This window comes from Thamnophis elegans, chromosome 2 (assembly GCF_009769535.1).
Source record: "Thamnophis elegans isolate rThaEle1 chromosome 2, rThaEle1.pri, whole genome shotgun sequence".
Taxonomy (NCBI): Eukaryota; Metazoa; Chordata; class Lepidosauria; order Squamata; family Colubridae; genus Thamnophis; species Thamnophis elegans.
In genome coordinates this window covers 49,614,607-49,629,696 of record NC_045542.1, presented here as the reverse complement: position 1 = coordinate 49,629,696, position 15,090 = coordinate 49,614,607, and the positions used below count along the sequence as shown (strand labels likewise).

At 35.8% G+C, this 15,090-nt stretch overlaps 2 protein-coding genes across 8 annotated transcripts in view; one reads left to right on the top strand and one right to left on the bottom strand.

The window, feature by feature from the left end:
* Window positions 1–15,090, bottom strand: part of LOC116503140 — an 83,144-nt gene that overhangs the window by 11,220 nt on the left and 56,834 nt on the right. The gene's annotated exons all lie outside the window — the stretch shown is intronic.
* The window catches only part of CCDC57 (coiled-coil domain containing 57), a 74,652-nt gene continuing 68,806 nt past the window's right edge, over window positions 9,245–15,090 (top strand). For 4 of the 7 annotated variants that reach the window (XM_032209345.1, XM_032209342.1, XM_032209340.1 and 1 more), the window contains exon 1: window positions 13,762–14,387. In XM_032209345.1, coding sequence (XP_032065236.1) covers window positions 13,909–14,387 — 479 coding nt within the window. In that variant the 5' untranslated portion in view covers window positions 13,762–13,908. Of the gene's footprint in view, window positions 9,745–13,761; window positions 14,388–15,090 lie in introns of those variants that run through there. The other 3 variants (XM_032209344.1, XM_032209343.1, XM_032209347.1) reach the window with 3 other exon arrangements.

Genomic DNA, 15,090 nt, shown 5'->3' with positions numbered 1-15,090 from the left:
AAGTCCTGGGCAGTGGAAGGAATTGAGGGTTTCCAAAAAGGAAGCTCAGTGGATCAGATATTAAATAAATCCATGTCTGGATTAGGTATGGAATTAAAAGATGTAAAATATATCTTAAAACTCTAACAATATATTTTAAATATTGAATGTGTACATATGCTTTTTCTATAGGAATTTTATGAAGGATTACAATAATAAAAACTAATACAAACTGAAAAAAAAGATATAAAAGATGCAGAAAATAAAAAAGTGAGAAAGAAAGCCCACTCTCAGATTGAAACTCTTACTCTAAACTCATCCAATAAAGACAGTCCCTTTCCTTTAATTGTTCATTAGGTTTCCTTCTTTTCTCATTGGGAAGGAGACCAAATGATGAATCCCCAACCCCAACTGTTTGCATAATCCTACAACTAATTACCCCATGAATAGGAGGAGGAGAAACCAGCAAGCTAACCCCAATTTTACTGGCTTTTTACAGGCCAGGAACTAATTATTCTATAAATAGAAAGGGAAGAAGAAAGCTGTCACAGCTGGCACCATGTTGTTTTTACTCTTCTAAACAAGGAGTACACTACATTGTACACAATGTACAATGTACATAACAACAATGCATTGTTGTTGGCCATATCTATCCTACAGAAATAAGAACTATTTGAAATAATATTTTGTGCAGCAACTAATCTCTTGCATTAATTTATATCCCTTCAGGATATGTTTCTTGGGCGATTTCTCAGTCTCTGTTCATAAAGACTGCTTTGTCCATTATACAACTAATCTATAAATGTATGAGCTCTTAAAGCTGATGTAATTCTTTTCCCTAACACCCCTGCTCTTTTCATCTGGAACAGAAGATGTCGCCAGGAAGAGGTTTTTAGATATATATTCTTCAAAGTACCCTAGTTCTTTGTGACACAGCTACAAAGATGAACTGTCTCTTACAGAAGCAGTGTGGACCAAAGACAATTTAATCAGACGTAGGAGCCATTATGAAATAAAGAATGAGATACATGAACATTCACTGGAAATAATAACAATAATAATGATAAAATTGCAGCATGTGGTAGTATGTAAAATTGTTCCCCTCTATCTCAATTCCCCTTCTCTATCAGCTCCAATGTTCATTTCAGCTTCCAACTGAAGAGGTCAAAACTGGCTTCAGTTAGGTCAGCTTCAGGGTTGACAATAATACTGGTAAAATGCAGAGTGTTTAGAGGCACGAATTATTATCAACATTTGGATAAACTCATACTGGATAAGGAGTTGGAAAAGAATTGCAACTGTGTTATTGTATATGTTGACTGCAATGAGAATTGTACATGCACAGAAATGAAAGGTACATCAATCTGCGCAACAGAAGAAAGGATGAAAGGAGTGATGGAACAAAATTCGCAAAACTGACTTAATTTTAAAAAAAACATCCAGTTTTGTTTCTACTTGGAAACTGTTTCTGGCTTTGTGCTTAGGACAGAAAAAAATAACTCTTAGGCTTGGTTTTGTTGATTAATATAGTCTATAGAAATGACTAATGCTTGCTAAGTTGCTAAAGTAAAAAGTTGAAGCTGTAATTCTGTTGTGTACTTTATGGTATTTAATAAATGTTGGGAGTCTGGTTTTTTCCCCCTCCTGTACCTAAGGTACATCTTTCTTTCCCCTTTCTTTCCCTTCTCCTTTTTCCTATACCTTTATTTTCATTTTTATTTTATATTATGGTAATTTTAATAAATCTCTTTAAAGATGGATAAATCCAGAGATAGAAAATATGCTCAATGATTTGTTTGACTCTGAAATTGCTCAACCTTTGAATTTCAGAAAGCTTTTCTGACAGGTGGTAATGAAATAAAGTCTTAACCATATAAGCAGCAACCCAACATTCGAATGCGAATCAAGCTTCAGGTTAGTAAAAAAGACCAATTTCTGATTTAAATAGAGCAACAAAAGTGGGAACTAATGTTGAGATCCTGTGGGAAAACCTGACCAACCAAAGCTGATCACGCTGATCATTCTAACTAGAATTATTTTGATATACAAGAAATTGTACTTCAATGTCTTACTGATTGAGGAATGATGAAATGTTTGCCTTAAAAGAAATAAAAACTTTTGAAAACATATTACATCAAAGCTGATCACTCTGATTGTTTCTATTGAAGGGCTCACTTGAAAGCAACAAAGCACAAGGACATAGGAAGAGAATAAATTAGTAAATGTTCTCTTAGAAATCAGAAAATATGCATTGGATATTTCACAGCACCCTAGGTAATAACCCAGAAATCCAGAGCAGCATTGCACAAAGCTGAACAAGTCATAAAAGAAGTGACACCAACTGTTAAGGGTTTTCTCCCCACTTTCATAACATAGTTTGTAGACTTTTTGATCAGAGGAAGACAGTTTAGCCACCATACTTTTTTTTGGGGGGGGGGGTGTTATAGTTTTCAATGATCAGTAGTAAAGCCAGAGGTTGTTATGAGTGTGCTATATTACAAATATTTTCCTATGTATGCATAACTAGACTTTTTAAACAAAAACTATGATGGAACAATTTGCTTCAATATGATTTTTCTGTGAATCAAGAGACAATTTGCATGTATAAGTGGGAACATATCTGCAGCTTCTTTTCATCCCCTTAGAGACAATGCAGTTATTAGGCAAAAGTAGAGTATTGTAATACAAGGGATGCAGTGGCTCAGTGGCTAAAATCCTGAGCTCGTCAATCAAAAAGATTGGCAGTTCGGTGATGCGAATCCCTAGTGCTGCGTAATGGAGTGAGCTCCGCTTACTTGTCCCAGTTTCTGCCAACCTAGCAGTTCGAAAGCATGTAAAAATGCAAGTAGAAAAATAGGGACCCCTTTGGTTTGAAGGTAACATCGTTCCGTGCTCCTTCGGTGTTTAGTCATGCCGGCCACATGACTATGGAGATATCTTCACACAGCACTGGCTCTTCAGCTTTGAAACAGAGATGAACACCGCCCCCTAGAGCCAGGAACAACTAACACATATGTGTGAGGGGAACCTTTACCTTAGAGTATTGTAACACTTTTACACAGCGGGGTAACACAGGTTACAAATGGTTCTTCCAGATATTTACTGCAAGGTGCTTCACTTTCTCTGGCCTCCTCTCTCCCACTTCCATCCCCCCTCTCTTAAACACACATACAGAGGCACATATGTACATTTCATGTTCTGCTGCAAGAAACTATAACATTTGAACAGTTTCTCCTATAAAGATGATTTTCACCTGAAAATATGTCTAACTTATGGAAGACCACATGCTGAATCAGGCAGGATTAAATTGGGAGGGGGAAAGCTAAAAAATAGCATTTTGGATCTCCTTTCTCTTTCTGATTATTACTTTCATTTTTTACTTCCTCTTCAAGCAGTAAACCAATAGGAGGAAAAGAATAGTCTGAACTACTCGCAGGAGGTTCAGATTAGGTCAAAGCAATTGTGAAAAATGTACTCATTCCTATTCATATATATCCTCACCACAATCTGTGAGGAAAGTTACATTAAGACGTAGTGCTTTGCCCAACACCTATTTGCCAAGTTTATGAATGACTGGAGGTTGACCCCAAGGTTATCTAGGTTCAAATCCAATCTTCTATTACATTACAAGACACAGTAAATGCCTATCAGAGATTATTACTAAGATTAGGAACATGGTACTTTTGGTCACACACCAGCTTTTCATCATGGTATGAAATAGGAAGCTGGGCTGATGGATGTGGACAGTCTGTAGCGGATAGAAATGTTGATGAAAGCATAAAAAATGGCTGTCTACAAAAAGCTGCAGCTGCCTGCCTTATATTATGTTTTTAGTATAACTTTTATTAAAGATGTTTAAATGAGTAAAAGATGTACGTACGGAAATACAGAGAATGAAATAAAAATATAGTTCAAATCACGACAACCTCTTAGAACCTCCAATAGAAAAATTATTCAAAAAATATTCTTTGTGTCCACAAGATTATACTTACTTGCTCTAGTATCAAGGCAACTCTAATGTAAAAAGTTGCCAGTCTGAATAAGAGCTGAAAGGATCTACAGGAAATCCTCATTTACCAACCATTTGACTTTTGCTTTCGTGCTGCAGGGGCAATCACGTTGCTTTTGATGTGTAGAAGATCAAACATCTTAGCTTCTTGAAATCTCTCTTCAATCTCTGCCCTGAAGGAACAGGGGAAGAGTTAAACAAAAGAGTTTGCCTGCTCTACAGAAATCACTTACTTTGCCCCATCCCCTACTGTCAGAGCAAAGAGATTGGAGAGAAATGCTTGAAGCTAAAATTCCCTTATTTGCTGCTGTGGACTTCCTTCTAGCTTCTTGAAATTTTGTTACATATTTATTGGAGACTGAAGAAATTCCTCTTCTCCTCCCAACCTAACATGCAACTTTTAAGTCTTTTCTTCTTAAGCATTTTCAAACCGTATTGCTGCAATCTTAAAAAAAAAAAACCTCTCCTACCCGAGAAAGAAGGAATTGGAAAATCTCCTTTTGCTGAATGTAAGTATTTTTCCTTCAATAAGAAGTCGATTAAACATTTGAGTCTATTTGGCATGAGGAACTGGGAGGTGGGAGTGACCCTCACAAAAACACCCCTTAAAGATATTTTTCAATAATAACAGAAGAGATGGGAGACATTATTTTATTATAAGCAAACTAAGGACAACTTCAGCTGCAGTGGGGGGGGGGGGTTTCTAATTTTTTTCCTACCGGTTTGCTCGTGTGTGTGCACTCACGTGCAACACTTCTGCGCATGCGTAGAAGTGACTGGGCGGGAGGGCACAGCCTCCTGCCGCTGCTACTATTGGTTCGCCCTACTACCGGCAGCAACCCACCTCTGTTAGGCTGTCTTGCCCATAGGGTGAAGATGAAATGAATACAATATCAAACAGACACAGCAGAAAAAAATAAATAAACGGAGACATGTTTAAGTCATGCATGATTAGGTGCAAATGGGGACATGGTCTCTATGTTGCCAATGTAAAGAACAGGCCATACCCTGCAGGGTGTAACTTAGCTAGGTGAATCATCTTGTACTTGTTTTAGAAGCACTTTGTGGCAATAAATTATTTTCAGAGAGATAGTAACGTGCTGTACTTTTGTGAGTTGTTCAGTGAATATCCTTATTTGGATGAAAAAGTGTGTAGTCCTTGATTTACAACCACAATTGGGATTGAAAATTCAAATCGTTGAGTGAAGCTAAAGTAGAAGATTAAGTGGGCAAGAACGCCCCAATGCTTTATCCATGCAACAGGGGATTGATTATCTTATCTACCTGACTAGGTCAAGCCAGGAAATTGGTAAGATTATATCCTTATAAGGCTTATAATCAAGATATCCTGTCACTAAGGGTTAATGTGTACGAGGCATACGTGACACGGGAAGAATGTATAGTTAGGAGAATGATCAATATCCTGGCTGATAAAGTATAAAAACCTGTAACCAACTGCCCTTCGGGATTCAGATTCTGCTTGAGCTATCGCTGCTGAACCTTGCACAATAAACCTTTCCCTTCAACAAAGAGCTGATTTGGTCTCATTTCTGCAACAAAGCAGTTGTTAAGCAAGACATTATGTGATTGCTTCACTCAATGACTGAAATCCCAGCATTACTGGTTGTGTTCATTAAGCTATCTTGCAGGTCATTAAGTAGACAGTCCCGAGTAAGAAGTGTGCAGTGTCTCAAAGGGTGGGGGAGACTCTGGGAGGTGAACAGCAGTGTGTGTATCTCTCCACTCAGAAGCTTAAAAAGACATGTCTACCAAAATCCAAGCAGAATTTACAATTGTCAACTGTTTCTCATCTCAATTGCTCACTCACCTTTTTTTTCTTTTTTTGCCTACCTCAAATTGACACTTTACCTTTATTCTCCAAACTTCCATTTCATTATTCTCTTATCTTTCACAAAAAAGCCTCAGGATAATTTGAAACAAAGAATATAAAGATAATAAAATATTAACAAAAGAAGCAGCAGTATAGAATGAAAGCAACAAATAACAGAGAAAACAGTGGGCAAATAGGAAAAAAAAAGGACTGCTGATTAAAAGCAGCCTGTAGAGTTTTCAAATAGTTCAGAAATGACAAAAGTTGTTAAATATGTCAAAACTTTACTGGGTTCTCTAAATGAGAGCTGAAAGTCTTCAATATTACCTTGGAGAGAGATGGTGTATCATTTGGATTCCAGCAGAGAAAATCCACCATTTATTTTTTATGCATTATGCCACTCCCATAGTTATCAATCTCAAAATGGTTCCCAAAGAATACTTAAAATTAAACTATAAACAGTTCATGTTTTAAAAGTGAGGAAGAGAAGATGAAAAATGAGATGAAAGGCAAAGGCAGCATTGATATAGGGAAGGTTTATGTCAAGAGGCAAATCATTAAAATAAGCTTAATGTGTAAACTCTGGCTGCACCTGCCTGACGATGCCCAGATTGGAAGCTAAGAAGAACTAGATCTGTTTAGCACTACTGTACATAGGATTCCTCTGTAAATATCAACCCTGAAGACTATGGTGGGAAGTTGAAAAAACACAATGGGCAATGTCTTCTGTACCGTTTCCAAGGAAACAATATGGACATGCCCCTGCAGTCAAGCTTCACTAGAAATACTTTCAAAAGATAAGATGTCTCATGAATCTTGAGAGGCAGAATATTTGATTTGCTAGTGGTTTCCATATGCTTTCCAGAGGAAGCCACACAATGCACTCACATTTGTTCAGGAAACATTTTAGAGGTAAACCCAGCACCTGAGTTACAACCTGAGATAGCATGGTACAAACAATCCAATAATACAGCAGCTTAAAAAACACCAACAAGAAAAGGAGAGAGTCCAAGTCCCCCACTATGCCCAGAGATTTCTAATTCAGAGATTGTGACCTACTACATATGATAGTGGCATACATGATTGGTAAACTCGGCTAATCTTCTGTTGGGAATGGCTTGCATCCTTTAAGTTTCTCATGTAGCAGAGCTCATAATGTGACTTGGATATTACTACAGATGGATTATTATGCCTATGATGACCCTCTCCAAGGTTGGCATGCGTGCCAAAGCACACATCACTGCAGCTGAAATCTCATCCCCAGATCATATCTGTCTATAACCTTTCAAAATCCAATCCTAAATTCACCTCGTGTGACACTGCTGCTAGACAGCCCATGACATTTTACATCAGAAATGTAGTTCCTTAATAATTTTACATCAGAAATGTAGTTCCTTAATTTTGTTCCTATCATGTTCGCTAGGATTTTTTCCCAGTTCTTACAGTATTAGATAATCAAGAATTACCTAAAGTGTCTTAAACATACTTTTAGGCACTAAGCAAACAGAAACAAATATTTGAAAGTAGCTGGATATATGAGAAGCATTAAATCAGCTATGCAGTTTATCGACATTTCCAAATAAAGTACCAATAGTTTCTTGTCTCTTAATTGAAAGAGATAGCTGGGCAACTGTTAATAAAATAATCTACTATCAAACAATTATGAGCTTCCATTCTCTGAATTATATAATTAATTTACAAATTTGGATGTGATTATTTTAAAAGCACTTCTAATTTGTAGCTCTCATCTGAATAAATGATTTGTAGAGGTAATTGCTACATCATAAAAAGGAAATTATCTAAAAGTGAAGGATGATAAAAAGGGATGGTGAGACTTTAATTCTGCAATTAACAGCTTCCTGTCTGAGGGTTACTAACTTGTGGGAGGCCTCGGTAGTTCTCCAGTAACCTGAGAGTGATTCTCCTGCAAATAAAAGTCAAAAGAAGGATGGTGAAAGCTAAGAGTAATCCACAGCAGGGGTAAAGGCAGATGGAGCTCTGTTGGCATAAGGATAGCCAAACCATTTAGGAATAGGAACTCCAAAATCAAGCCCATTGCAAAAACAAGCCATTTTGTATCTTTAACAAAAAAAACCTCTAGGAACATGGTTGTGACATTTAATAAATTTAGATTTAAAAAATTGGAAAACACCCCTCTAGTTATTGAGCAGTAGTAGTGAAAATGAAATTATAGTACAGAACATCTAAAAATAGACCTGGAGATGATGATTTGGTAAGACTAAAGGAAGTCTGGACATTGATGATATCAATATTTTAAAAACACTTTCCTTACAAGGGCATATATAATTGAAATGCAAGAAATACAGGGAAGGACCAAAGGAATTATTAGAATGCTTTTATTTAAAAATAGCTTGATAAGCAAGCTTTTGTCTACAGAATCACCAGGAGCTGGATCCAACTCAATAGTACACAATTATGCAATTTACTTATAAGTAAACCCCATAGATCACAATGAATAGATACTGCTAAGCTGTTTCTTTAAACAATGTTTATTGAATAAAATCTTAGTTGAATGGTTTTGTCCATCACAGAAAAACCACACACTCTTTTATAAACTTAATTGTCTGAGTTCACACAACCCACTATACTATGACTTAATAGCATCATATGTGAACTCAGTCGGATTCTCTCTCAGAAGACTACTATTATTGGTACAAAGAAAGGAAAAGAAATATTGAAAACCTTACAAGATAATAAGACTGAATAATATTTTTATCTAATATTTGATCATTGTTCATAAGATTTAAAATGTGAATTATCAACTATAGGGCATCATGGATGCAGTGGCATTTCAATGAATCTGGATATTATCCGCTTGTAGTGCTCTGCACTAAAGGATGTTAACATTTACCGTCTGTATTATGTTTATTATTTATTATGTACATTATAGGTACATATATATCCTTTGATGGGAAGGTAACAGCTTTGTGTGTTTAGTCATGCTGCCCACATGGCCACGGAGACAAAGGCAACAGTGGTGGCTCTTCAGCTTTGAAACGGAGATGAGCACCGCCTCCTAGAGTCAGGAACAACTTGCACATATGTGCGAGGGGAACCTTTACTTTTTTATATCCAATTCAGGCAGAACTGATCTTCTCTGTTACTCTTTCTTGGACAGCACTGACTCTGGTATTGTCCGATAGAAGAGATTCAGTGATCTACATAGTCAATAAACAAAGAATACATTGGGAAGAAAAGCCAGTGCAGTAGGAAAACAACTAGTAGTAGGGCTTTAAGTATCCATCCGTCTTCATATAAATATGTTATGGACTATAACAAACACATTTCTAATAAAAATATTTGACACTATCCAAAAAAGTAGGACACTTTAACATGTTTTATTTATTTTAAGGTTTATCTCCTGTCCTTCTTTATGAAGAAAACCAGAGTATTATTTAAAAAAAAAAAATCCAAGTACTTCAAATCTGAGCACAAAATACTGTTGCTCCCCGATTGAATCGAAGTGCTATCCAGTGGTCCATCACTGAAAATAATACTGCTTTCACATCCGCTGTTCCCCATTGCTGACTTCTATTTTGGCTCTACTGCTTTGACTATCCACTATATAACAAAGAATATTTGTTACAATCCAATGTTGCAATATAATGACAACTCGCGGAGAGACGGCGTCTCTTGGCTGGTAAGCAGCTACTGCCGGTCACAAGAATCCAGAGCGTCTGTTCTCTGCCGGAAAGGGTTCCGGGACGTGCCAACCTTTATGGTTTCCATAGAAACAAGGCCTCTGCCGTCGCGACGGCCCTGCTGCGCTTTGAAGAGAATAATCTGTTGGGAGGTGGTGATTAAGAGAAGGGAACTCTTTAAAGGAATTCGTCCCCGCTCAGCTCTGAGGACCTTTCAGTTGGAGGGGCGTTGACTTTGTTCACCGGCCTCCCTTTAATCAAAGGTTGGTGTTTTGCATTTAATTTGCAGTATCTCTCACGGTGCTCTTTTACAGTTGCCTTTGGCATCAGTGTCCCACTGTAATAAAACCATAGCTTTTCCTGGATGGAGAAAACTCTGGATCCTGGAAACTTGTATATAATGTCAGTCTTCCTCCTACCCTGTAATAAATGTGTAATTTCCCGTGTGTTATTTGTATATGTGAAGTCTCTTTCAGTATTGCTGCCTTATAGTGTTTGTTTTTTGTTATTAATATTTAGGAGAAAGTTTTGCTGTGTTCTGTGTGTATATATATACTTTCTCTTATCCTTTCAAATATTTTACCCATTTCCTTTTTAACTTTGGTCACTTTGACTATAATTTCTGACAACTGGTAGTTCATTTTCTCAACTTTTGAGGGAGGAAATGCTCAGGCTGTAATGTAGTATAAACTTAAAATAAACCTTAGGTAGTTTTACAAAGAAAATCCCTCAAACATAACTCCCAAATCGGGAAAAGTATCAGTTTATTTCACTTACATACCACTTAGCAAAACTCACTTAACAAATTTCTCCCTTAACAACATAAATTTTGGGCTCAACTGTGGTCGTAAGTTGATGACTACCTGTACTCTTCCTATTTTTCCCACAAAAACTCTGTGAGGTAGGCTGACCTGAGAGTGACTGGCCCAAAGTCACCCAGCCAGTTTACAAGGTGGTACTAGAACTCATATGCTCCTGGTTTCGAGACCTGCACCTTAGCCACTAGATCAAACTGGCTATAATGTTGATTCTTACCAACAATATCTGTTCAGCAGCAAAACAACAACAACAACAACAAATAACAACTCAGTTAAATTGACCACTAAAGTAGAATTGAGTTGTAGAATTTAAGAAATATTCTTTTGAAGGTTGCTTTTGTCATCTTGGTAATAAATGTAGAGATCATGCTACAACAAAAATTATATTTTTAAAGCATCAGCTGTAACAGTGGTTTTCTGGCAAAAACTTACACAGTGTTGGAGGATTGGGCCTATTGTGATGGCTTGAAAATGACAAATGCTAAATAGAGCACTGATTTTATTAGTACAGCTTTCATATGTTTTAGTATGGCAGGATCCCATTTTGATTTCTTTTTTTTAAATATTTTTTTTTATTTTTTTGTTACATAAACAACACATGCCCACAACAGTGGGGGGAAAAAATCAAAACAAAAAAAACAAAACAAAAAACAAGACAGAGGAAAAAAAACACAACAAGTATATGTTATAAAAAAGTATATCAGCTGGTTACAACAAGTTTTTGTGCATCTCTTCCATTAATTCATATTAATTCAAATATCTTAATCAAATGTTTACCATATTAACATCATCATACCTCCACTTTTAGTTGACTACAGTTGTTTAAACATCCTTCATCCTTAACTATACCAAAGATTTAATCCATAACCACATGCTAGCATTTCATTTACTTGTTTATAAAATCCTCCATTAACATCAAATCCTCATATCCTGTTTTAGCTAAACATCCATAATATTTAATACCAAAAATTCTATCCTCCATGGATATAATTTATTATCATTCTCCTTTCTTTATTTAATTATATCGTATATCATAGCATTTTCCCCATATTAGTTAAGATTTAACTGTATATAATTTTATTTTATTTTTTATAGTAATAATTATTGTGATTAATAACCTTTATATATAGTCCAAGGATATTTCTAACCTTCCCTTCTCATATCCAATTATTATTTATCATAGCAACTCAACATTATATACATTACTATCATTATCAATTATTATTCAACTATAGCTATTACAAATGAATTTAACTAGGTTTAGCTAGTTTTAAATTGTACTCTTCCATCTTTCAGCCTGTGTCTCTCCAGTAACAGAACCTCCTTAATCCTGTTGCCATTCGTGGGTCGAATTCTCCAAACATCTTTATGAGCAAGTCCATACAAAAAAATCTTTGCACCTTTTTGCTTATGGTGCCTCTCATATAATGCTGCCGTCCTCTGTTTACCGTATTTCCTTTATCAGCTTGTCTTTAATTCTCAGTGGTGGTATCAAAAGTTTTCCCATTTTGATTTCTTAAATACTTATTGTTATGTTTGCCTTTTATTTATTTATATATACAATAGCTTGACCCTGACAACTACATACCATTCTCATTTGGAAAAAAAAAAGACAAAAGTGGAAATAAGGTTGCTTTAATTTGTTCTCTTGACACTATGAGAAAAGTCTTCTATAAAAACTGAATTACTAAATTTAACCAGCAGTTAGGCATATGTCAAGACTTTAAAGCCCTTGACATCACTTTGCAAATGGCTACCATCAAATTTTATATTAAGGTATTTTTCGGACTATAAGACGCATCAGAGTATAAGATGCAGCATGATTTTGAAGAGGTAATTTTAAAAAAAAAGTTTTTGTACTCTGCATGCCTTCCAAACCCTCTACACGCCTCATTTTCCCCCAAAAAGGGGGGGGGCATTCAGAGCTTTGGGAGGCTTGTAGAGTGCTGGGGGAGGGGATGAGCAAAAATGGCCTGTTTTTTGCTCGTTTTTGCCGTCCCCATGCCCTCAGGAGCACTTTGCAAGTCTCCCAAATCTTCTGCACGTCCACTTTTGCAAAGGGGACAGGGTATCGGTAGGCCAGAAATGCTGTATTCAATGTATAAGACGCACCCAGATTTTCACCCTCTTTTTTGAGGGAAAAGGGTGCATTTTATACTCCGAAAAATACGGTATTTGGTAGAGAAGATCAAGAATGTACTATTTTAAAATTTAAATCTCTTGATATCTGCTTGTTAGTTAAATTTAGTGATTTTATATACAGAATACATACATACGTAAAGCTTCGATATATAGCCTCTCTCTTTGTATATGTATGTGTGTGTAAAATGTCCTATTTTTGCATTTTAAAAAGCAAATTTTGAGAATAGTCCACATGAGAGTGGGATCTAGTCTAATCTAGTTGGAATAAAAAATATAGAAATTGGGTTATTTTTCCCCACTTTACATGATGGTCAGAACTAGTTTTTTAATCTGTTGCCCATCTTTCAACAAGAAAAAGTTGCTATCATTAACTGTAGATTTATGCAATATGTAGAAAGACATACATGATCCTGCCCTTTTTAAGCTGTTTGATTTTAAGAATATCTGGAGCTGTTCATATAACTGAAAACATTACATTTAAAAACTAGAGTATATATACTTTTAAAAAAAACATATGACAAATATGCAAGATTATTTTTTCATTCATAGTTATGCCCTGCTCTTTTTAAACATTTTGTTTGACTTTACTCTTGTTTGTTATTCTTTCTAGTATAACCAGTATTATAAAATACTGATTCTTTCTAGCATGTAGATGCAGAATTCTCTCGTCTGACATATTCATGATGTTCAACGCATCATAAATGATTAAGAGTGACCTTTTTCTTTACAAAATGACTTTTCTATTGTCCACTAGTGGAGAACTACAGGCCCATATTGCTGAAAGCATAGAATATAACTGAGTGGTAAAGAAAGTACTTAATTTTAGTTTCTATTAATGTCTTGGGGGAATAGTTAGAGCTGTATTAAAAGAACACATTGAAGTACTGGATTATATTTGATCATGTTGCTTTATCTGAAAACCTGAAAGATTAAATTTGAAAGATTAAAATGCTACTATTGGACTGGAAAGAGGCATTTATTACTGTTTCACCTGACTTTATATATTCACAATGTGACACAGAAAAATGCCACGTTATATATCAATAATGTGAGTAGATTATAATGTGTTTAAAATATTTAAAATGTAAAAGAATATAAACAATATTGTAGTAAACATCTATTCCAAATTTCTATATATATGAGTCCAGATCAAAATACAATTGCTTTAAGTTGCAATAAGGAACAAGACAGAAGCAAATGAAGCCTCTAAAAATAAGGTTGATCAATAATAGTAGTGGATCTTTGGACCACCTGAAGTTGCCAAAAGTCCAAAGTTTTCTCATTGAACATTGCAGTAAGTACTGTAGACTTACAGATTATCATTAGATGTTTTAACTGTGGCCAACCTAAATCAGCCACTTTGTAAAATAACTTATGTTAGGTATCAGTTACTACTTATTATTCCCTTTTTTGTCCATATCTGCATAAGCTAAATACAAATATGTCAGATATTATGTACAGACTAAAATGATGGATGGAGTTAAGATTGAAGATAAAGTGCCTTTTTCTGCTTTAATTAAGGTATCCTCTTTCTCAGGAACAACAATGTTATATGCAGAGAAAGATTTAGATGAACTTCTTATCTGTAAAGAACAAGAACTGAAAGAATTACAAGCTCGACAGATCCATTTTCAGCAAACTACACTCCAAGAAACCAGAAAACAACTTCAAGAAGTGCACAGGAAATATAACAGTTTAAAGGAAGATTTCATTTACAACCTTAAAGTCTTAGAGGAGAGAGATAGAGAATTGGAGCGCTATGATACCTTGTTCATCCAGTTGAAAATGGTTGAAAATGACAACCAAGCAGAGGTTAGTGATCTTAGAATACAGGTGGATAAGCTGCAACAGGGACTAGCTCAGGAAACAAAAAAACAAGAAGCTCTCAAAGATCAATATCATCGGAAACTGAAAGAACACCAGTTAGCCTTGGAACAGCTTCACAGGTACGGTAAGACTGTTCTTCAATTGTACCTGACAAAGTATGGACTTTAGGGTCTAGTAAGGAGCCATGGTGATACAGCAGTTACAATGCAATATTGAGGGCTAATTCTGCTGATTGCCAGCAGTTCGATTCTTACTGGCTCAAAGTTGACTCAGCCTTCCATCCTTCTGAGGTCAGTTAAATGAGGAGCCAGATTGTTGGGGGCAATGTATGCTGACTCTGTAAATTGCTTAGAGAGGGCTGTAAAGCAATGTGAAGTGGTATATAAGTGTGCATGCTATTGTTATTGCTAATGTCTATAGCCTTCTTCCTTTCAATGGGCTCCTGGGTAATTATTTTATGGTAGAGAAATTATAGGTATTTGCTGTAAAAGGTCTAAAAATATTTACTCTTCTGGGGGAGAGATATTGTTGAAATTGCTATTCTTATGACATTGTTAAAAAGTGTTACTTAGGTGCAGAGCTTTTATATTCTTTCCAACCCAGTGGAGCATTGGAAATAAATTATGTAAAGAGTTGGGTCTCATATTAGCTCTTGGAAAACTGTACAGAATGGGATGAAATTGGCACATAGAAATGAAAGAACAAAAGCAATTACCAGCATTGGCATGGGCTGGATTAGGTGTAGAGCTGTGGAGAATTACTAAAAAAAATTCCCACACTGCATCCCTTTAGAAGATGAAATCAGGTAGTGGTTTGGAGCCA